At 39.2% G+C, this 23,337-nt stretch overlaps 1 protein-coding gene across 1 annotated transcript; it reads right to left on the bottom strand.

Moving 5' to 3' along the window:
• Positions 1–11,989: 11,989 nt before the first annotated feature.
• LOC128373276 (high-affinity choline transporter 1-like) lies at positions 11,990–23,108 on the bottom strand. The gene is made up of 8 exons (XM_053333566.1): positions 22,925–23,108; positions 20,801–20,917; positions 19,763–19,918; positions 18,493–18,641; positions 16,444–16,587; positions 14,685–14,838; positions 14,278–14,495; positions 11,990–12,547 (listed from the first exon to the last, which is right to left on the bottom strand). Exons 1-8 carry the CDS (start codon positions 23,106–23,108, stop codon positions 11,990–11,992), a joined length of 1,680 nt encoding a protein of 559 aa, XP_053189541.1.
• Between the last annotated feature and the right edge of the window lie 229 nt (positions 23,109–23,337).

Raw genomic sequence — 23,337 nt, forward strand, 5'->3', positions numbered from 1 at the left:
GAATGTAATATTAGTAGTTTACCATAATGAATGTAATATTAGTAGTTTACAGTAATGAATGTAATATTAGTAGTTTACCATAATGAATGTAATATTAGTAGTTTACCGTAATGAATGTAATATTAGTAGTTTACCATAATGAATGTAATATTAGTAGTTTATCGTAATGAATGTAATATTAGTAGTTTACCGTAATGAATGTAATATTAGTAGTTTAACGTAATGAATGTAATATTGGTAGTTTACCGTAATGAATGTAATATTAGTAGTTTACCGTAATGAATGTAATATGAGGCGTTTTAACTCCAGTGTGCAAAATACAGGGAGGAGAAAATGCAAATATGTTATTTAGCACACACATTGTGATTTACCAAACCTGAAGGTAATTTTACTGATGCTAACTACATCTATAAATAATACCTTTTTGAAGGACAGGTATTAACCGGCTGTTACTATGAAGACACAATGACAGAATACAGATTTTTGGAGTGGAATATTTTTGGTTTTACTAACAGCATTGACTTTGTCACTAATAATCTCCCATATGTGGGTTTTTCTGATAATTAGTTTTTGTTATAACTCAATATATTAGTTAACCTCTTCCACTAGAACCTGATCATATTTATAACTCAATATATTAGTTAACCTCTTCCACTAGAACCTGATCACATTTATAACTCAATATATTAGTTAACCTCTTCCACTAGAACCTGATCACATTTATAACTCAATATATTAGTTAACCTCTTCCACTAGAACCTGATCACATTTATAACTCAATATATTAGTTAACCTCTTCCACTAGAACCTGATCACATTTCATTTTGCGCTTGCAGCTTTCTGCTCATCTAAACTCTCCATGAAGACACAAAACCCTCATTTAAATACTGCTGTCTGCACCTGTTGCTCCTGTTTTCATTTACACAGTTATTCTTAGTAGATCACCTGCAAAAACGCACGCTAACTAAAAGCGCAGTCCATTACACTGTGCACACAACTTTGTACCCTTTATTTGGGATCTTAGTAAATCGGGCCCTTTGACTCTTACCAAAAATATAAGACGCTCCATAAACAGTGATGATTCAGAACAATCGGGTAAGTTGGCAAGCAAGACTGATCTACCAACCTGAGGAATAACACCGCAATTAAATCTTTTACTACTTAATCACCTGTGCATAAATCAATCTGTCAAAGCTGATTAATGGAGAACTTCATTACCGACTGTGATGGAAATTTACTGACATACTGAAGCAGTGCTCAGTCCCTGTTACGCTAGGATCAGTCATGACGCTCTAAACTATGTTTCCTGGTGTCTTTCATTTGGCACCAGCTGTAAGGAAAACATGTGCTTGTAAGGGATCAATGTTTATGGCTCTAAGAGGCTTTTTTTATGTCTGCATGATACATGTACCTACCAAATTTTGGGGTGAAACCCAATGTAGACACTTCAACTTCAACAAATTTTATGTGGGATGCTATCCAGTCATTTGTTGCCCAGGACCTATGAAAAACAAAAATCTAATTTCCAATACATGTGCAAAGTTTGGTGATTTTTCATGCACCTTAAGCCCCCCTATAATAATAATTCAGATAGTACATTAGGATCCTAAAAATGCATCCCATAATGCATTGTGCTTCCCCAGGAGCATTTTAGTAAATCACAATGCATTTCAACAGTCAAGTCAAATGACTGTGGAGCATCCTTTCTTAAAACGTTAAAGACCGTGTAAAGTGAATTCAGACATTTTCTTCTAAACACATTAAATAGGTCATAAATGTATTTCTAAAAAAGGTGTAAAAAGCATTTCAACCATTTAGATTTGAATTGTGGAGCTAGGCTTCACAAACTGTGTTTCAAGATTTCTGTGTTCAGGATTTAGTGATTAGCATAAACCCGCCCCTGCTGCTGTAGAGGTATAAATACATTCAGCACACACTACTACTACTACAGTCTACAGTTAGCCAGTTAGCTGAGTTAGCCGCCGAGCTAGCAGCTAAGCTAGTAGCTGAGCTATCCACCGAGCTAATAGCAGAAAGCTCTCAGACGTAGCGTCCATGTTTCTGGTAGAGGTGGTGACTTTGATTGACAGGTGACACTTGGTAGGGGGCGGGGCTTCAGCGTTTGGGAGCAGAGAAAGAGGCTGATTTTTACACAACTTTGAAGCCTAATTTCATATATTTGGTGATTTTTTTAATCATTCAAATTTGGCAGGATGGTTAACAACACATTTTTCTGTGGTATGTCAAACTCTACAGTCAAATAAATTCAAAATTATGTCACAGAATCATGATCATGCACAGAATTAAGTACAGTTTAAATCACACATGTTAAAACTTCAGGCAAGACCAGAAGCTCCAGAAGTTTAGTCTGCGATATGAACTCTGACATCTGCCAGAAACTCCCAACTGTGAGTGAAATATCTCTAATTTAAAATAAACTAATAGGTGGAATTGTGGAGAGATTATCATTACAGTTGTGAAATGAACTGTGAGTAATCTCTACATTTAGTATTTTTGTGCATGTGCACTCTTGTTCCCTCAGTAATTATACGTTTCTGACTTTCAACTCTATTGTCTTCTTTGTCACATTAATTATATGCGTGTTTATTATGTGGGCATTCGATCTAATAAATCTGTCATCTTTAACCCTTTATAGGGCACTCATTGAAATGCTGAAGGAAGGAATGATGGAAGGGAGGAAGGAAGGAGGGAGGAATGATGGAAGGGAGGTAGGAAGGGAGGGAGGAAGGAAGGAAGGAAGGAAGGATGGATGAAAGGAAGGATGGATGAAAGGAAGGAAGGAAGGATGGTAGGGGGGAGGAAAGAAAGAGAGAAGGAGGGAGGGAGGAGGAGAGAAGAAGGGAGGGAGGAAGAACAGATGGAAGGAAGGAAAGGAAGGGAGGAAGGAAAGAAGGAAGGGAGGAGAGAAGGAGGGAGGAAGGAAGGAAAGGAAGGAAGGACGGAGGAAATAAGGAACTAGGGAGGGAGAAAGGAAAAGAGGAAGGGAAGAAAGAAGGCAGGGAGGAAGGAAAGGAAGGAAGGAAGGAAGGAAAGAAGGAAGGAAAGAAGGAAGGAAGGATATTTTGGGATATTTACAGAAGTAACCAAATATAATTATTTGCCCAATAAAGGGTTAAGTGTCACCGCTATGGAATGACGACTTGGTTGAAAGTTGTTAATGTGTTTGTGCTGTTGATGTGAAGGCGGAGATATGTGTTGGCATCTAGAGTGGTTTAGTGGTTTAGTGGTTTAGTCAGTGAAAGTGCTGCGGAAAGTCAGTGAAAAATGAATCAGAGACATAAAGTGAAATACAATTACATTACATTATTTGTATTTTTTGTTTATTTATGTGGATCAATGACATGTGGATGTTCTTTTGTGTCCATGTGGTTTAGTTTAAATTTGAAGGTGTTAAAATGTAAAAATAAACGTATGAATAACTTGCACATCTTCTTTTTTTGTGGACCCAGCATCAAATTTCTGCTTTTAATCCATTTAGAGAGAATATATTAGAGGATTATGGTAAAAATGTCTAAGTGGTGTAACCATAAAAACTTTGTACCAAATAATTCAACTTGCTTAAAAACAGTAAATAGTCAATAAAACACCATATCAACTAGTTTGGCATGATCTTACATCCTTCCTTCCTTCCTTCCTTCCTTCCTTCCTTCCTTCCTTCCTTCCTTCCTTCCTTCCTTCCTTCCTTCCTTCCTTCCTTCCTAACAGCATATCAACTAGTTTGGCATGATCTTACATCCTTCCTTCCTTCCTTCCTTCCTTCCTTCCTTCCTTCCTTCCTTCCTACCTAACACCATATCAACTAGTTTGGCATGATCTTACATCCTTCCTTCCTTCCTTCCTTCCTTCCTTCCTACCTAACACCATATCAACTAGTTTGGCATGATCTTACATCCTTCCTTCCTTCCTTCCTTCCTTCCTTCCTTCCTTCCTTCCTTCCTTCCTTCCTCCCTTCCTTCCTTCCTTCCTACCTAACACCATATCAACTAGTTTGACATGATCTTACATCCTTCCTTCCTTCCTTCCTTCCTTCCTTCCTTCCTTCCTCCCTTCCTTCCTTCCTTCCTACCTAACACCATATCAACTAGTTTGACATGATCTTACATCCTTCCTTCCTTCCTTCCTTCCTTCCTTCCTTCCTTCCTCCCTTCCTTCCTTCCTTCCTACCTAACACCATATCAACTAGTTTGACATGATCTTCCTTCCTTCCTTCCTTCCTTCCTTCCTTCCTTCCTTCCTTCCTCCCTTCCTTCCTTCCTTCCTACCTAACACCATATCAACTAGTTTGGCATGATCTTACATTATAACTTTTATATTAAATAAAGCTAATGGAATACTATTGTTCTAAATATTACATTTAATCTGGGTAACCATGGAGATCAGGAAACAAAGTCCACTTAAATACACTGCAGGTGATAAAATATTTAATATTTACCATTCTTTTGTGGTTACACCATTTGACATTTTCAGGAGCATTCAGTCTTACTTTTGGTAAAAAAATGGTGCAAATGTCATTTAAATGATATAAAACCAACATAAATACTAAATGTACATTTTAACAAACCTGATGCTGCTTTTAAAACTATTTATAAGATATGTTTTGAATTGCTCATCTTGCCAACCCTCATTATTTATCACTGACCCATGTATTTACTGTGCCATAATTGGCAGTAATTCAGCCTTTTGCCTTTAATAACAGATCATTTTCCATATCATACCAGGAAACTTAGTGAGGAGGAAGAGGAGGAGGAGGAGGAGGAGGAGGAGGAGGAGGAGGAGGGGGAGTATTGTATTGCATTAGTGTCAGTTCATCCTGGTCCAATAAACCAGCTGGCATGGCTCCACAATTAATAAGAATGTACAAAGAATAATTATTCATTTATTAGTCATGTAAATGCACTTTCACTGATTCTGAATACACATGAATACACTAATGATTAAATATATCTGCAGCTATAAATATTCCTAAAAGCATTTCAATGAACTACGGGACATGTGTGATTAGTGTTTAAAGTGTTTATGGTGTGTTAAACTGCTCATATATAACTAACTTTGTTTTTATTGAGATTTACTTGCACAAATCAGATTAAATCCCCATAATTATTCATTTATTAGTCATTTAAATTCACTTTCACTTATTCTGAATACACAGAAAAACTAATAAATAAACTCCACCACATGTGTGATTAGTGTTTAAAGTGTTTATGGTGTGTTAAACTGCTCATATCTAACTAACTTTATTTTTTATTATAGTATAAAATAACACCTGTAAAAGAAAACCTGCAATAACCAATTATAATGTGTGATAAAATGATAATATAGTATTTGATTTGCCATTAAAGGGTTAATAAAGTCCCATTGTGTGTGTGTGTGTGTGTGTGTGTGTGTGTGTGTGTGTGTGTGTGTGTGTGTGTGTGTGTGTGTGTGTGTGTGTGTGTGTGTGTGTGTGTGTGTGTGTGTCTGTTTGCACAATTTCCCTAAGCACAATCTAGGAAATCACACTAGAATATCTTTGCATGAATGCCTTATTCTATCTTATACTGGTTCTTTATGCAGCTCCTCAGTCCAGTCTGTCTCTGCTGTATAAAAACTCCAGGTCTTCTTCTCTGTCCTGCTGTTTATTACAGATATCTGAACTAACTGTGACCCTTCAACTTGCCCAAAAGCTTCGACATTAAATATGATCTGAGCTTTTTGGGAAATGCTGACTCAACGAGGAAGATGAGCTTTGTTAACCCTTAAGCAGGCCTTACTAGTTATATCATTTGCACCTAAAGTAAGTAAGGAAGGAAGGAAAGGAGGGAAGGAAGGGGGGAGGAAGGAAGGAAAGGAGGGAGGAAGGGAAGGAAGGGAGGAAGGAAGGAAGGAAGGAAAGGAGGGAAGAAGGAAGGAAAGGAGGGAGGAAGGAAGGGAGGGAGGGAAGAAGGAAGGAAAGGAGGGAAGGAAGGAAGGAAGGTAGGAAGGAAAGGAGGGAAGGAAGGAAGAAGGAAGAAAGAAAGGAAGGACAGATGAAGGAAGGAAGAAAGGACAGAAGGAGGGAACATTTACCCTAACAGCTGAACTTAGATCTGAGGAAGGAAGGAAGAAAGGAAGGAAGGAAGGAAGGAAGGACAGATGAAGGAAGGAAGGAAGGAAGGAAGGACAGAGGAAGGACCCGGGAGGATGACAGGAAGGTTAAAGAGTCTGTATCTCCTGGTGCACGTTGCCTGTTTAAGGGTTAAGAATAATAATGAAAAAGAAACAAAACAGCTTATATTCAAAATCTGTTTTATTCAGTGAGTCAGTCTCTACATACAGTTTCAGCTCCACCTCCACCTCTCTCACACTACCCCCCAAAATATCTCCTCCTCTGTTGGACCCCTTGAAGCTCTTTCTGTAAGACCGATGTGATGAGTTGGATAAACTGTTCAAACCCCAGATGCTCAAACTGAACTGTAGTGGATGAAACTGGGATTTGTCTTAAAGATTAAAACCTGCAGACTTATGGAAAGTTCACAGTTAATAGTTTTGAATAAAGGGGAAACATGGAACATACACAACCTTAATGTATCCTGTTTAACTTGTTGAATTATAGACTGTTAAAACACACATCCTACTATACGGTTAGGGTAAATCTTTTATGCAAATACCCTAAAGATCAACGTATGGTGTGTGCGTGTGTCTGTGTGTCTGTGTGTGTGTGTGTGTGTGTGTGTGTGTGTGTGCGTGTGTGCGTGTGTGTGTGTGTGTGTGTGTGTGCGTGTGTGTGTGTGTGTGTGTGTACTTGACTAAAGGACAGATGGCATGTTGACTCAATTTTACACACTGTAATTATAATTGTACAAATATAGGAAGGAGGGAGGGAGGGAGGGAGGAAAAGAAGAAGGAAGGAAGGAAGGAAGGAATGAGGAAGGAAAGGAGTATGGAGGGAGGGAGGAAAAAAGGAAGGAAGGAAATAAGGAGAGAAGGAAGGAAGTATGGAAGGGGAGGAAAGAACAAAGGAAAAATTAAAGAAAGAGGAAGGAAAGCAGGAACAGTCAAAGGAGTTGAGGTCAATTTGACCCCGGAGGACGGCAGGAGGGTTAAATGAATAATTAGTGTGTGTGTGTGTGTGTGTGTGCGTGTGTGTGTGTGCGTGTGTGTGTGTGTGTGTGTGTGTGTGTGTGTCTGTGTGTGTGTGTGTGTTCCCTGCAGGCTGGAGGAGGGAATACTGAAAGCTTAACTGTGATGAAGGAGGTTTTACGAGAATAAAGGGTAAATAAATGAATACCTGAAGCCTCAAGCATTTTTTTGTCTGAGGACTCAGAAAAAGACCTGCTCTGTTAAAGACATTTATATAAGGGTCAGTGACAAATAATTAAATTAAAAGCTGGCAAGATGAGCAATTCAAAAATATCTTAAAAAATAGTTTTAAAAGCAGCATCAGGTTTGTTAAAATGTACATTTAGCATTTTTGTTGGTTTTATATCATTTAAATGATATTTGCACCATTTTTTTAAAACCAAAAGTAAGACTGAATGCTCCTGAAAATGTCAAATGGTGTAACCACAAAAAAATGATACATATTATACACTTTATCCACCTGCAGTGTATTTAAGTGTACTGATATTGATCCTTCCTTCCTTCCTTCCTTCCTTCCTTCCTTCTGTCCTTCCTTCTGTCCTTCCGTCTGTCCTTCTTCCCTTCCCTCCTTCTTTCCTTCCTTCCTTCCTACCTTCCTCCCTTCCTTCTTTCCTTCCTCCCTCCCTCCCTCCTTCTTTCCTTCCTTCCTTACTTCCATTCCTTCCTTCCTTCCTTTCCTCCCTCCTTCCTTCTTCCTCCCTTCCTAACTTCCTTCCTTGACTCGAGGACAACAGGAGGGTTAAATAAATATAAATGTTTCTTGATCTCCATGGTTACCCAGATTAAATGTAATATTTAGAACAATTGTATTCCATTATCTTTATTTAATAGTTTTAAAAACGGCATCAGGTTTGTTAAAATGTACATTTTGTATTTTGTTTAACCAAAAGTAAGATTGAATGCTTCTGAAAATGTCAAATGGTGTAACCACCAGGGATAATGCATATTTAATATAAAAGTTATAATGTAAGATCATGCCAAACTAGTTGATATGGTGTTTTATTGACTATTTACTGTTTTTAAGCAAGTTGAATTATTTGGTACAAAGTTTTTATGGTTACACCACTTAGACATTTTTACCATAATCCTCTAATATATTCTCTCTAAATGGATTAAAAGCAGAAATTTGATGCTGGGTCCACAAAAAAAGGATGTGTGTAAGTTATTCATACTTTTATTTTCATATTTTAACTCTTTAAATTTGACTAAACCACAAAATATTAACTTAAAAGGTAGCTCTTCAAATCCCATAATTACAAAGAATTGGAAAAATAAAACTGGGATGGAAAGAGGAGAATCTGTAAAGACTATAAAAGGTGTGTAAAAGTAATGTAGAGGGTTCAGGAGTAGTGCAAGAGGAAAAAACCACACTGGCTATTAAGTCTCACCTTCAAGGAAACCACACCACAAGTTGGTACATGACTGCTTTCTCATAATACATTTGAATTGTTTCAGCAAAGGTAAGAAAACAGGTCCGAGCAACACTGTGGGAAAATACCTCCATTGGATGTTGAATGTGACTCATTAAAGACTCACCTTTCTCAAATTCTTTAATACACATTCATAAGAAACTTCCACTGAACTGGATGTGTCATTTACAGTCATTTCCCAAGGCCCTGGGGGTCAGAAAGTTGGAGAAGTGGGGCAAGACTTAGGCAGGTAACTGGGACCCTGGGGGCGGAGAGTTGGGGAAATGGGGCAAGACTTGGGCAAGTAACTGGGACCCTGGGGACGGAAAGTTGGGGAAATGGGGCAAGGCTTGGGCAGGTAACTTGGACCCTGGGGTCAGAAAGTTGGAGAAGTGGGGCAAGGCTTGGGCAGGTAACTGGGACCCTGGGGTCAGAAAGTTGGGGAAATGGGGCGAGGGCTTGGGCAGGTAACTTGGACCCTGGGGTCAGAAAGTTGGAGAAGTGGGACAAGGCTTGGGCAGGTAAATTGGACCATGGTGGCAGAAAGTTGGAGAACTAGGGGAAGGTCTTGGGCAGGTAACTGGGACCCTGTGGGCAGGAAGTTGGTGAACAAGGGGAAGGACTTGGGCAGGTAACTGAGGCCCTGGGGGTCAGAAAGTTGGAGAAGTGGGGCAAGGCTTGGGCAGGTAACTGGCACCCTGGGGGCGGAAAGTTGGGGAAATGGGGCAAGACTTGGGCAGGTAACTGGGACCCTAGGGGTCAGAAAGTTGGAGAAGTGGGGCAAGACTTGGGCAGGTAACTGGGACCCTGGGGGTATAAAGTTGGAGAAGTGGGGCAAGACTTGGGCAGGTAACTGGGACCCTAGGGGTGGAAAGTTGGAGAAGTGGGGCAAGACTTGGGCAGGTAACTGGGACCCTGGGGGTATAAAGTTGGAGAAGTGGGGCAAGACTTGGGCAGGTAACTGGGACCCTGGGGGCAAAAAGTTGGAGAAGTAGGGGAAGACTTGGGCAGGTAACTGGGACCCTAGGGGTGGAAAGTTGGAGAAATGGGATGAGGGCTTGGGCAAATAACTGGGCGGAAAAAACCCAATGTGTCTCCTCGTCTCCATAGTAACAGCTGGTTAATACCTGCCCTTTAAAGGTATTATTTATAGATGCAGTTACTGTCAGCACACTTACCTTCAGGTTTGGTAAATCACCATATTCCATTTTCTTTTTGGCAAAAGTACTAAATGGACAACACGTATCATCTTGCACATTTGAAAGATGCAAGCCTCAGTGCACTGCGTTAGTAGATCAACGTGCACATTTACCTTTAGTAAATCAGGCCCGTGGTATAAAGCAGCGCATGTGCATTCATTTTTGGTACACTTGGCTACAGGTGGTTTCATAAATTATAATACTATTATAATACTATTATAATAATCACTGTTAGTGTTTACGCTTTCAGAGAAAAAACAAACAATTGTCAACACAGACAAAAGGAAGCAGAGAGGAAGATGGCTGCAAGCTATGAGTGAAGAAGGAGGCAGGCATGGAGGGCAAGTCAGGACCTGATCCACTCACAGCACTTTCTTTTTCTTTCTTCCCCACTAAACCGCTTTTATGAATGACAAGATAATTGCAAAGAAAGACATTTTATGGTTTGTTATCTGAGCTTAATGGTAGATTACATGTGGAGAAAGTTTACGATGGCAAAGATGGACAGTCTTTCTAAATGTTCTAATATATCGCAGTCATTTCTGGATCACCTTGTTCAGACCTGCAACAAAATCCACAATGTGCCATCCACCTCTCTCACAGAGTACTTGTGTTTATACGTGTTGTGCCAGTGATTCAACATTGCCATTCAATATTTTCTTTATTTGTTTCCTGCCAACTTTTGTTCTCTGTACAGTAATCTGAAAAGGAATCTTTGCTCACCTGCATAGTGGCAGGTACGTAGGAGGAAGGTGCAATCCAAAAAAAAAAAAATGAAACAAAGCGCCCACACACTTCACTGTGTTACTCATTTTTGTTTGTTTTAATAAGTAACTGCAACATTTCTGTCTCTCAAACCTTCATCAGACTGTAATATGGAAAAAACCTCCTTCATGGCCAGTATGGAAAGGAGAAACTATAACAGCAGAGACCAAAACCTGATTTAAAGTACATACATTAGGGGGATTTAAAGTAGCTGTATGTAACAAATATATTCCAAATAATCATAAAATGGCCCTAAAATGTAATCAGACATTAAGGAATCATGTTCATTTCAAACACTGATATCACTGACAGTAGTAGTCCAGCCAGAATATTCACAATTGAAAAGCTCAGTTGCAGCCCTCAAATAATGTTTATGTTGTCATTCTGTGTTTTGGCCTGATGCTCCACCCACCACCTAGCTACCAATCACCAAGTCAGTAGTGTTTCAGCAGCCAGGTTGCCAGTTGCCACTGAGCTGCAGCTAGGAACACTGCAGATAATGTCTGATGTTACAAAACCAAAAAAGCCTCATTATGACTCAAATACGTTGTGACAATTTGAGAAACAAAACCAGGGGATGTATAGGAGATGCTTTTGAAACATGGAGACGGTTACAGCGTCATACAGCACTCAGCTGCACCCACTGATACGGAGGAGGATATGCAGGATCACCTCCAACAACTGGCAACCCGCGTGAAGTAGACTCTGGCAGGGAGGGGGCGAGGAGTAACAGCTCTCTCCAGTGTTTTGAATGTGGGCCGCAGTACCATTTCTAAACACTTGGTGTCAGAGTTACATACTTCAACTTTAAATATTTTCTTGAGACCTATCCTTTAATGTATGCAAGTGCAATTGACCATGATACCAACCAGGGACAGATAAAAACCAGTTAGGCTTCTTTCAGTCAGTGGTTTTCAATGGAAACCATCTTGGAACGCAGTATCCACTTCTATTATTAGGCTCTGAAGCCATCTCCAAACTTACTTACTTTTCGGTCTTTACTAGTACTTGCAAGTTAATAAATATAATAATCAACTTATTTAAACACTACTGGATAAAACACTTTCCTAAAAAGAACCCCAAACAAAAATCCATAAACTTTTAAATGAATTCACTTAAAAGAATGATGGCTAGAGTCGAAGATAATTTCAGGTGGTCATGAAGATGTGTTTTTTGTTGGCAAATTCATTGTGAAGACACAGCTGTAGTTTTAAGTTTTGGAGTTTATAGTTCTGACGTCTCTGTCTATGTGTGTACGTATACAGTATGCAGATAGTTGCATGTGTATGTATGTATGTAGATATGCATGTGTGTATATATTGGATAATTTATGTGGTACTAATTTGTCCATTCAAAAAGGGCCTGCAAAATATAATGAAAAGAGTGTAATGATGTTGTCTGTTCAAGTATATTCAAATAAATAAAAACACTTTAATGACAAAAAAATTAATGAATTCACCTAAAAGTTCATTTAAAAATAAAAGGAAACGGTTTGTTTCAGAGTCCACTCATCATTGGCTCTGAGGCCTCAGTCTGATGGGTGTCTTTATCCAAATATTCATTCTTATTGTGTTCTGCTGAGCCACCCATTGGAGTTAGTGGCTGTGGTGAGCGTTGGACTTTCACTTTGAACACGTCCAACTTCTCAGGAAGCAGGCCTTTGTTGAAGAGCAGAGAAGCCAGATAGGAGAAGAACAAGATGGCAATGACGGCGGACAGCATGGAGATGGTCTTAATTGGAGCGTACTGGACATAAACTCCGTCCTCGAGAGCGCATCCTGGGAAGCAGAGGGTGACGGGAAGTCCCATTGATGGAGCTCCACTCAGCAGTCTAATCATCAACCCAATCACAAAGCCCATAATAGCTCCATAACTGTTGGAGATGCTGAAGAAGAGGACGCAGACGAGTTGAGGGAAGATGATGGTGTAGGCCACTTCGGCGCCGAGGAACCAGAACAATATGATGCTGTTGCTCCTGCTGGTGAGCGACGTACCAGTCAAGCCTACTACGATCACAGCGGCACGGATCACCCACAGAATCTCTTTTTCTGATGCCTGAAGAAGAAAGAAGAGGAAGAAGAACAGGGGACTCAGACTCCGACTTGCTAGAAGGTATCAGCTATAATTATTATTACTATTATTATTTTAGGCAACGTGCATTCCACATGATTGAACGTTAACATTATGTGACAGTATGAGTGTGTAAAGAAGTTATTTAATCATTTGTCACATGCTTTTATTACATTTTTAAACTAATAAACTCTTTCTAGACTGAATATCTCAGTTGTCAGTTGTCAACATAACACATTTGCAATCTCAGGAACCTCATCTGTCAAGACTGTGTAAAGTGAATTCAGACATTTTCTTCTAAACACATTAAATAGGTCATAAATGTATTTCTAAAAAAGGTGTAAAAAGCATTTCAACCATTTAGATTTGAATTGTGGAGCTAGGCTTCACAAACTGTGTTTCAAGATTTCTGTGTTCAGGATTTAGTGATTAGCATAAACCTGCCCCTGCTGCTGTAGAGGTATAAATACATTCAGCACACACTACTACTACTACAGTCTACAGTTAGCCAGTTAGCTGTGTTAGCCGCCGAGGTAACCGCTGAGCTAGCAGCAGAAATCTCCCAGACGTAGCATCCATGTTTCGGGTAGAGGTGGTGACTTTGATTGACAGGTGACACTTGGTAGGGGGCAGGGTTTCAGCAGACTCGGCGGGCACTCCCACAGAGTTTGGGAGCAGAGAAAGAGGTTGCGTAATCATTTACATTTGGCAGGGTGGTTAACAACACACTTTTCTGTGGTATGTCAAACTCAGAACACACATTTATTCTTACTTTACACAGACTTTAATGTACCTACTAAACTCAGTCATGATGTCGCCATGTATAACTTTGTAATAGCCTACAACTACACAGATGCATTGTGGGAAACAGTGCTAATATATATGTTTAAAAGAAATATTGACAGTAAAGGCCAAATAACCAATCTAAGCACAATATTCTGGTAAGAGGAGAAATTAGTCATGCTACATAACGATAATAGAGAAATAATCTCAGATAGGGGTTGATTTCTTTGGCCAGTGGCAACAGGATGTTTTGTTGCTATGTCAACCAGCTTGTTACTAACATAGCAACACGCTGTTTGACCAATCACCTTCATATTTATTCATATGTTTCTAGCACTGTTTCTCACAATGCATCTGTGTAGCTGTAGGACTGTTATAGAGTCATACGTGGTGAAACCGTGACTGAGTTCACCAGGTAGATTAGTCAGATTCCTGAGATTGTTTTTAAGGGGTCACTCCTCCTCGATGTTCCCTCAGCCCGATGTTCCCTCAACCCGATGTTCCCTCAGTGCAATGTTCCCTCAAGGATTTCCCCCCAATTTCCCTAATGCACCTAATGTGTTTCATCTATGAAAATACTTGACAGACTGGTGAAATTCTTTATTTTATTATCAAACTGAGGGAACATCGGGCTGAGGGAACATAGACACGCTCCCGTTTTTAACTGACTATCGGAAAATCGCACCCTTGGTGGAATAACTGAATTGTGGTGAAGACTTTCATCTAAACCAAGAGGTTGCTATGAATGTGCATCAGAGCCAGATGTGTCAAAGTGTGCAGGAAGACTCTGACTAGCACCCCCCTTTCCTAATGCTCATATCAAACCACTTTACTCAGTTTACACTCACCTGTTGTCTTCTGGAGTTAATCGACGTCAATGACGCAGTAAAGTCCTAAACAATAGCAAATAACAAGCACATAATAATTATCACCTGAGGTCTCAGTATTCTCTTGTATAGGCCTGAGGTGAAGAGAGAAGCTGCAGAAAGCAAAGCAGAGTCAGCTGACGACATTGCGGCGGCGGCCACACATCCGATACCAATAATGGAGATGTAGTATGGAGTGAGGTGTTGCAGGGCGATGGGCAGGACATGAGCTGCCTCTCCACGTTCGTATGGAGACGGAGAACCATAGGAGGTCAGGTTCCAGTCTGAGGCAGGGTTACAACAAAAGGGAAAGAAAACCATGCACTGTAATCACCATTTCACACAGTTAAGACCTCCAAGAATCCAGTCTGTTTAAGAATATTTACTTACTGTACATTATTATTGTCTTAAGACAGTGGTCTGGCATATCAGGTTTAACCAGTACTCCTGTTTACCTTAGAGATTGTTATTACCTGTAGACGAGACAGCAGCCCCAAGCAGTATAGGAGGTATCCCAAATATGAGTAAGAAGATAGCAGCAACAGAGCATGAGATCTTGGCTGTAGTCAACGAAGAAGACGACAAGGTTCTCTGGTGAACGCACTGATATCCCAGACTCCCCAGTGTCTTAAAAGCAAAACAAAATAGTTGATTAATTTAATCACTAGTGTGGCATCCTCATCAATAGTAAAAAAAAAACTTCTGTTGTACCTGGACCAGACTCACACGCATAACGAACACCGTTGACAGGATAATTGGTCTCCCCACACCCAACCTCGCATAACTCAACAATAAAGTCATTGTACGCATTTCAACTTCAACAGCACAAGACATCACACCCCAACTCAGTCACCACCTTAACCCTTACAGACTGTTCAGGGTCACACTTGTTTAAATACTAAACCATGAAAACTAAAGAATAAACTCTCTCTGCTCTCTGAAAGCTTCGTTGATGATAAATCATGTTTATCTGTGACTGGTGAGGTCTTTATGAATGATCTTTGGTTCAGAGGTTTGGTATAGAGACTAATTATGTGAGGAACTACTGTGACGGCTCAGAATATGAACAGTAAAGGAGGGTTAATGGAGGTTAATCTTTTTGCCTTTAATGTACAGGTTAGTAGAGAGAGACAAGAAACTGGAGGCAGAGAGGGGGGAATGACATGCAGGATAGAACCGCTCGGTGCGGGATTCGAACTGGGGTTGCCTGCAGCGAGGACTTCAATACATGGGGCGGGTGCTCTACCCACTGAGCTATGCTCAACCCAGTGGAGGTTAACCTAATGCCCTCTGCAGACCAGTATAGAGCCTTGAAGTGCAGAAGAACGTGATCCCCTTTTACCCTTTTCACACCAAAGCAGTTCCAGTGCTGGTGCTGGTTCGCAGTCGGTTCAACTGCAAACCAGCTGAGAACCAGTTTGCTTTCCCACTGCTCAAGGTTCTTGCGGGGCCACGTAATGACATCACCGCATACGGCAGTTCTGTCGCTGCTTTCCAATAAAGATTTGCGCCAACTCCAAAGCAACAGCAACAACAACAACAACAACAACAATGGCAGACTTGCGTTTGTACAGCTGTTGCTCCTGGCTCGCATCCAAACACGGTAGGTACAACGTGTTTCTGCTGCTCGACAGGATTGAGATGGTTACGTTAGCCTTTGTTGTAAGCTAACGTTAGCCGGCAGAGCACAGCTAACTGACAACGCATGAATTTCACCATCAGTCAAATGTTCAAGGGATAATTCACTCCTTATCTATTCTCCACGCGGTCTTGTTTGTTGTGGTTGGACTCAATAGTCCCCCTGCCCCCTATCGGTTCTAAGCGGTTCTTTCTTTTGGTGCCACTCTGGAACTAGTTTTTCTGGCCCGGAGCCAGTTCCTTTGTCTGTGTGAACAGGAAAACCGGTCCCAAATTAAGCGCTGCCCCCCGAACCAGCATTGGAACTGCTTTGGTGTGAAAGGGGTATTTGTCATTAGAGGGTTTAAACAGCACGCCTTGATGAACAGGCCTGAGTGTGCCTTGTCTGTTGTCACTTTATGTTGCTGCTGTTGTCTAATATGTACAGTAAAAAAGCCCAATAAAGTCCAAAGTCCAAATTTATCACTACTGATGCAATAAAGATGTAACGGGAGAGGCCAATAGTATCTGCCGACAACTTGTAAAACAATATTCATGGTCTTTATCTTAATTCTAAGACAATTTATTAAGGCTGGAGTTAAATGCATCACTTACCAAGTATAAGACATCATCAGCCATTATCCAGGCCCTCTTCAGCTCCGGTTGACCAATCCAGGGAGCGTGTAAAGTGTTGTTCATCAGTGTCTGGGTGATGTCGTGTGTGTAAGGGCTCATCAGGACAAAGGGAACACAAACCCACTGCAGAGACAAATAAAAATAAAAATGACTCCTAAAGCTGTCAAGTTTTTGAGGAAGTACTCTATAAAGCTAACCTCTAAAACTTATTAGGGTTTATGTAAATAAGGAGAAGTATTAAAACCAGTATCTCTCATCTCATGGTGCTGAAACCACAAAAAATAAGCCACCAAATTTGTGTTTTTGACCATGTAACATATAATGATGGTTGCCCTTTTATTCACAGACTGAACCCCTAGCATATGTGTTTACTTGATGTTAGGTTAGGTAAGTTTTATTTTTCTGATGATTTACAAAACATGGGTCCCAAATGTGAATTTTCCATCATTAATATGCACTGGGTCAAACTAGGCTTTGCAGTCATAGCAAGCCCACACCAAATGTTGGGTTTAGACACTGTCTCCCTTTGAGATAGTGGTGAGCAGTGAGTCTGCTCTTTTTGGGGAAAACAGGAGGCTTTCTGATAGTGTTGCTATAGCAGCCGAGGTCAGATAGTGTTGGATGTCGGACAAAGGTCCTGAGTGAGGTCTAAGCAATGTTTTGTCTATAGACCAGGACACTAGATTCTGTATATCGTAGATATGTTGGATCTGCCCTGTGGTATTATCTGTGTGGTTTAAAGTTCTGGAGGAGAGAAACTTCAGAATTGAAAGGAGCATCAGAACATAACGTGTACTGATCATTCATTCATTTCTCCTTGGCCGAGTAAATAAACCTTTTCAATGCAAGACATCCTGGACTCCTGTCTACTCTCTTCATTGATATATGGACTGCATAATTAAAATCTCTAACAAAGCGTACGTGGGCTGACTGTACGAGGCTCATAACTGATGTAAATGGGCTAAGCGGGCATTGGCATAAACAAGGCAAATTGTATGAGCCCTATATTGTTTCAGAACCGCTTAAGGCCCATTTATGCTCAACGTATGTACGAAAATGTATCTGTCTGTTCAAACGATGTTAGCGTCACTGCTCACATACTTCCATGCGTCCTTTACGTTGGCATGGATGTTAACCAATACATCCACCAGGGGGCAGCGCAGAGTCTCAAACTCAAAAACAAACATGGCGACTGTGGAGGAGATATTGATAATGTTCCTCTCTTGCATAAAAGACAAAAAACGATAAGTTTAAAGTTTCTAACCAACCTGCACAACCTTTCCTCAAAACGTTCCACCATTGTTATTTCTTCTTCCTGTCTCACTAGAGCTACGTATCGAGTAGTGACAGCAACACTGCCCCCCCATGGTTTCCGGTGGTACTGCTCCATTTGGTCCGTATCCGTAAGCGTTATGGAAACGTGCAGAAATACGGAGGAAATTAACGCAGAGCACAGACAGAAGGCTCCGTCTGTATCCTGATTCATATTTAACGTTGAGCATAAATGAGCCTTTAGACTCCATATGGGCAAACACATGGGACCTACAATGGTCTCAACCACCTGAAACTTAAGTCAGAACCCACTTGAAACCCATCTGGGCAAACACAGGTGGGACCACCATGGAAACTGCGGACAAACCCACTTGGGACCCATATTTGCAGCCCAAATTTAACCTTTATGGGGCCCACATGGACACGCTGGTTGGGAAGCTACCTTGTCCTCTCTGGCAGACTTCTAACTGGAAAAACGTGTTTCTGTCACTGTCAATCAACTGTAACTTTGAGACTTTCCACTACATATCAAGTGTAGCTCAAGTGCAGCACAAGACATTTTTAGCCCGAAGAAAATACAGTGTTTTAAATCAATTCTACTGCTAATTAAAACAAATAAACCAAAATCGGGCCTGCTTTGCCACTGCATCAGTTAAAACCCCTATACGTCGATGTAAAGCCATGAAGAAATACAAAAACAGATTATAGTTGAAATGAATAGCTGATTCCTGATTTTAAAGAGTACAACAAACTCACCAAGCTGATGAATATGAGGAGGAGCTGTATAATATCTGTGTAGGCCACAGAGTAGAGACCTCCCAGCAGTGTGTAGATGATGACCACAGCAGCAGAGATCCAGACGCAGGCAGTATAAGGCATATCCAGGATCACACTCATGGTTGCACCTGTCAGACACATCCATGAAATTCACTACAACAACCAATATTTGAACATGTGTGTGTATGTATACAGTCAAGCCCGAAATTATTCATACCCCTTTTGGACATGCCACTTTTTGTTCAAATGTAAATAAAAGCTGACTGAAATATTTTTTTTACCACAATGATGCCTTTTGTACATCGTCTTTTTATCTTCTTGGAGACGCCTGTGTCACTTCCGGTCAAAAAACAACTTGCTGGTTGAATAAAAGTAACTTCAAAGTCAAAATTTGCCTGGGGTATGAATAATTTCGGGCTTGACTGTATATATGCTTAAAAAAACAAGAAAATAAAGTAATGAAATGAGGAATATATTACTCAAAATAAGCTAAATTATCTGCCAAGAGAACAGGAACATGTGACTATATATCTAGCCTCAAAAACCCCACAATGTCTTAAAACTAGTGTTTATCTAGTTTATTCATTACTATTAATATGTTAAGAGATTAAAAGGATAAGATGCTTGAAATAAGAGATTCTGACTTTGACAAAGCAGCTGTCAGTGTTAATATAACACCTAGAGAGTTATGCTAATTCTCAATATAAGCTAGAACTTAATAACAAGTTATAAAACCTTATTAAGATAATTAAAGCAAGTGAGACGGCCTGGTAATAAGAGATATCTTGGCAGATAAAGAACAAGCATATTTTGCCGCCTTGATTTAACATATTTAATCTTAATTAGATTTTAGTATTTGCAGTGTATATATGAAGAGAGAAATTGGCCATGGAGAAAAAAAAACACAACTACCTACACTTTAATATTTGGGTTGTTTGGATTTCATTTTGATCTTGGACTCAGATATTTGGATATACTTCAAGCAGAACATTGTTTTATCTCTGAGATCCTTTTAAAAAAAATAATATAACAGATTTATTTTAAAATACCTGTTGTTGAACGTCATCCAGTTTTATTAAAAACTCCAGCATCAGGGTTGTGGATATGGATGAGAGTACAAATTATTAAATTGGGAGCACAAATAACTAAATTGAAAGGATGAATTATTAAATCGACTCCACATATTTAGTTTTGTTTTTCTCCGTGGCCTCTCTCGGCTCAGTTTGGCCTCCGTACGTATCTGCTTTACCTAAACCGATGAGTATTGTAGGTATCCAGACCAGATCAGTAATAAGTGCAAAGAGGCACAGCCCAACTGCTAGTACTTTTCCATACTTCATATGGAACGGATCCAACATTGTCACGCAATTTCTTTCTCTCATCGGCTTGGCAAACACAAAGCCACCTAAGGGGAGAAGAGAGAGAGAGAGAGGGAGAGAGGGAGAGAGAGAGAGAGAGAGAGAGAGAGAGAGAGCATCAACATAAATGAATCAGTTTTTGTGAGTGACAAACACTGAAAAACAACTTTAAGGTTCACCTACAAGTTGCATGTTTAACATTTATTAATTTACAGCTTGACAATAATAGACTTGACTTGAAATAAAGAGGAGGAGGAAGATGAAGGAAGAGAAAAAGGTGAAAGATGAAGAAAGAGAAAGGAGGAAGATGAAGGAAGAGAGAAAAGAGGACGATGAAGAAAGAAAGAGAGGAGGAGGAGGAAGATGAGGAAAGAGAGGAAAATGAAGAAAGAAAGAGAGGAGGAGGAAGATGAGGGAAGTGAAAAAGGAGAAAGATGAAGAAAGAGAAAGGAGGAAGATGAAGGAAGAGAGAAAGGAGGACGATGAAGAAAGAAAGAGAGGAGGAGGAAGATGAGGAAAGTGAAAAAGGAGGAAGATTAGGAAAGAAAGAAAGAAAGAAAGAAAGAAAGAAAGAAAGAAAGAAAAAGGAGGAGGAAGATGAAGAAAGAGAAAGGAGGAAATTAGGAAAGAAAGAAAGAGAAAGGAGGAAGATGAGTAAAGAAAGAGAGGAGGAGGAAGATGAGGGAAGTGAAAAAGGAGGAAAATTAGGAAAGAAAGAAAGAAAGAAAAAGGAGGTGGAAGATGAAGAAAGAGAAAGGAGGAAATTAGGAAAGAAAGAAAGAGAAAGGAGGAAATAGGAAAGAAAGAAAAAGAGGGAAGGAATATGAAGGAAGTGAAAAAGGAGGAAAATTAGGAAAGAAATAAATAGAAAGAAAGAAAGAAAGAAAGAAAGAAAGAAAGAAAGAAAGAAAGTGATTTTAAACTCTTACAGATGATGAAAGACATGCTGTATGACAGTAACATCTGCAGTGTCCAGGTTAGACCCATAGAGGGCGTATACATCATCTCCGTTATGCCCACAATGAAGCCTCCTCCGACCCACGTGGCTGCAGGATACACACACACGCGCACACACACACACGCGCACACACACACACGCGCACACACACACACACACACACACAATGGGACTTTATTAACCCTTTAATGGCAAATCAAATACTATATTATCATTTTATCACACATTATAATTGATTATTGCAGGTTTTTCTTTTACAGGTGTTATTTTATACTATAATAAAAAATAAAGTTAGTTATATAAGAGCAGTTTAACACACCATAAACACTTTAAACACTAATCACACGTGTGACTGATATGCTTCTTCTATTTTCAGCCATTCATTGCAGATATATTTAATCATTAGAGTATTTCTGTGTATTCAGAATGTGAATTTGAATTTGTGAAAGTGAATTTAAATGACTAATAAATGAATAATTATGGGGATTTAATCTTATTTGTGTAAGTAAATCTCAATAAAAACAAAGTTAATTCGATATATATATATATCTATGTATATATATATATATATGAGCAGTTTAACACTTTAAACCCTAATCACATGTGTGGCGTAGTTCATTGAAATACTTTGAGGAATATTTATAGCTGCAGATATATTTAATCATTAGAGTATTTCATGTGTATTCAGAATCAGTGAAAGTGAATTTAAATGACTAATAAATGAATAATTATGAGGATTTAATCTTATTTGTGTAAGTGATTTTTTTGTGGGAAACCATCACACTTCTTGTCTTTGTTGGGTTTAGTTTCTTAACCTCACTTAAAAAAGGGACTGCCATAAAAAATATATATATATTATAAATTAATATTATTTTACATACAAATATTTTTTTTAAAACAACATCAGTCCGGATATTAAATATTAAATATTAATTCATTTTCAGGATTTTAACCCTTTAAATCCTCTTCAAGTCCAGGCTAAAAACCTACTTTTTTAGGATGGCTTTTAACACTTAGTAGTATGACACTTTTATCTTATTTTATTTTATTTTATCTTATTTTATCTTATTCGTTTTTGTTGTATTTTATTGCTTTTATTTTATTGTTTTAATTGTTTTTTTAATATTTCCTCTTTTTATTTATTACCTGCTGTAAAGCACTTTGGTACACCGCAAGGACTGTTGTAAAGGGCTGTATAAATAAACTACATTTACATTTACATTTAAATACCAGTTATTAGTTTATATAAAACACACTTTTTTACCCCCCTCCATATACTTAATGCACAGTGAATTATTTTGGGGGGTTTCATCACAGTCTGGGACATATCATTGATTAGCAATAACATTGATTTTGATGCATTATTATTTTTTATGCAGTGTCAGATTTAAAAAACAACATAAAAACTCTCTCTAGGATCTTTATAGGGACAGAAACGTCCCCATTGAAACACATTATAACTCCATTATTTGACCCTCCAGCCAAGAAATGACTCTTTTCTTCATATATTCTTGTTTTCTGGGTTTGGTTCTTTTTCTTTGTTTATCACCAGATAACATCATTTAACTCCTGCTAAGTCCTGCTCGTCCTGTTTAAAAATGACCTGACGTGTTGGTATGGATGTCTGTGTGTGTGTGTGTGTGTGTGTGTGTGTGTGTGTGTGTGTCTAAATGTGCGTATATACAGATACAAATGGAGACTTTATATTGACTTGCAGGTTTCCATTTTTAGCATTTTATCTTTATATTCTCTCTCGTAGGTAAAATACAGTAAAATGATGTTATCTGATTAAAAATAAAAAATAAAATGAGGAATTCCTGGCTTTAAAATGACACACACAAACACAGGAATGTATTAAAGAGTTATTTTTTAGAAGGGAGAGGGGGTCAAAAAATGTAGTTATAATGGGTTTCAATGGGGATATTTTTTGAAATTTGAAATTGAAAAGCCAAAACTGTCCTTTATATGTCATAGCCTCCTCACATAGTTTTACTCTTATATATATATACAGTAATTACAGGATGCAAATATGCAGAATTTCCTTTTTAAAAAAAAAATTATTCTTTAAATTAAATTGTAATTCAGCTCTCCTCACCTGTCATTGTGAAGATCCCCACCATGCAGCTGATCCCCCGGTTTCCCAGCAGGGCCATCTCCATTTCAGTGGCTGCACTTTTCTTTTTCTCCCTTTTGGACTTGAAAGAAGCCCAGATGCCGGTCCCCAGAACCAGCAGGTAAAAAAACACCATGGCTATCACTCCTGGGATATTCACAGCCATTATTATGAACTGGTTGTTGTTTGTTGGACTTCCCCGCTACTAACTGGTGTCTAACTGTCTGAGGGGATTATGTATGGACTGTGTATGTAAATAAGGACAGCAGCAATTCAGAGGAAAAACTGGATAAACCAAATACCTCCTCCACCTTAAAAGATAAACTGGTGCCCTCTGGTGAAAGCTGTGAGTTTCAGGTTGGATGTGTTATTAAGTGTGTGTGTGTGGTGTGTGT

Source organism: Scomber japonicus, chromosome 14 (assembly GCF_027409825.1).
Source record: "Scomber japonicus isolate fScoJap1 chromosome 14, fScoJap1.pri, whole genome shotgun sequence".
NCBI lineage: Eukaryota > Metazoa > Chordata > Actinopteri > Scombriformes > Scombridae > Scomber > Scomber japonicus.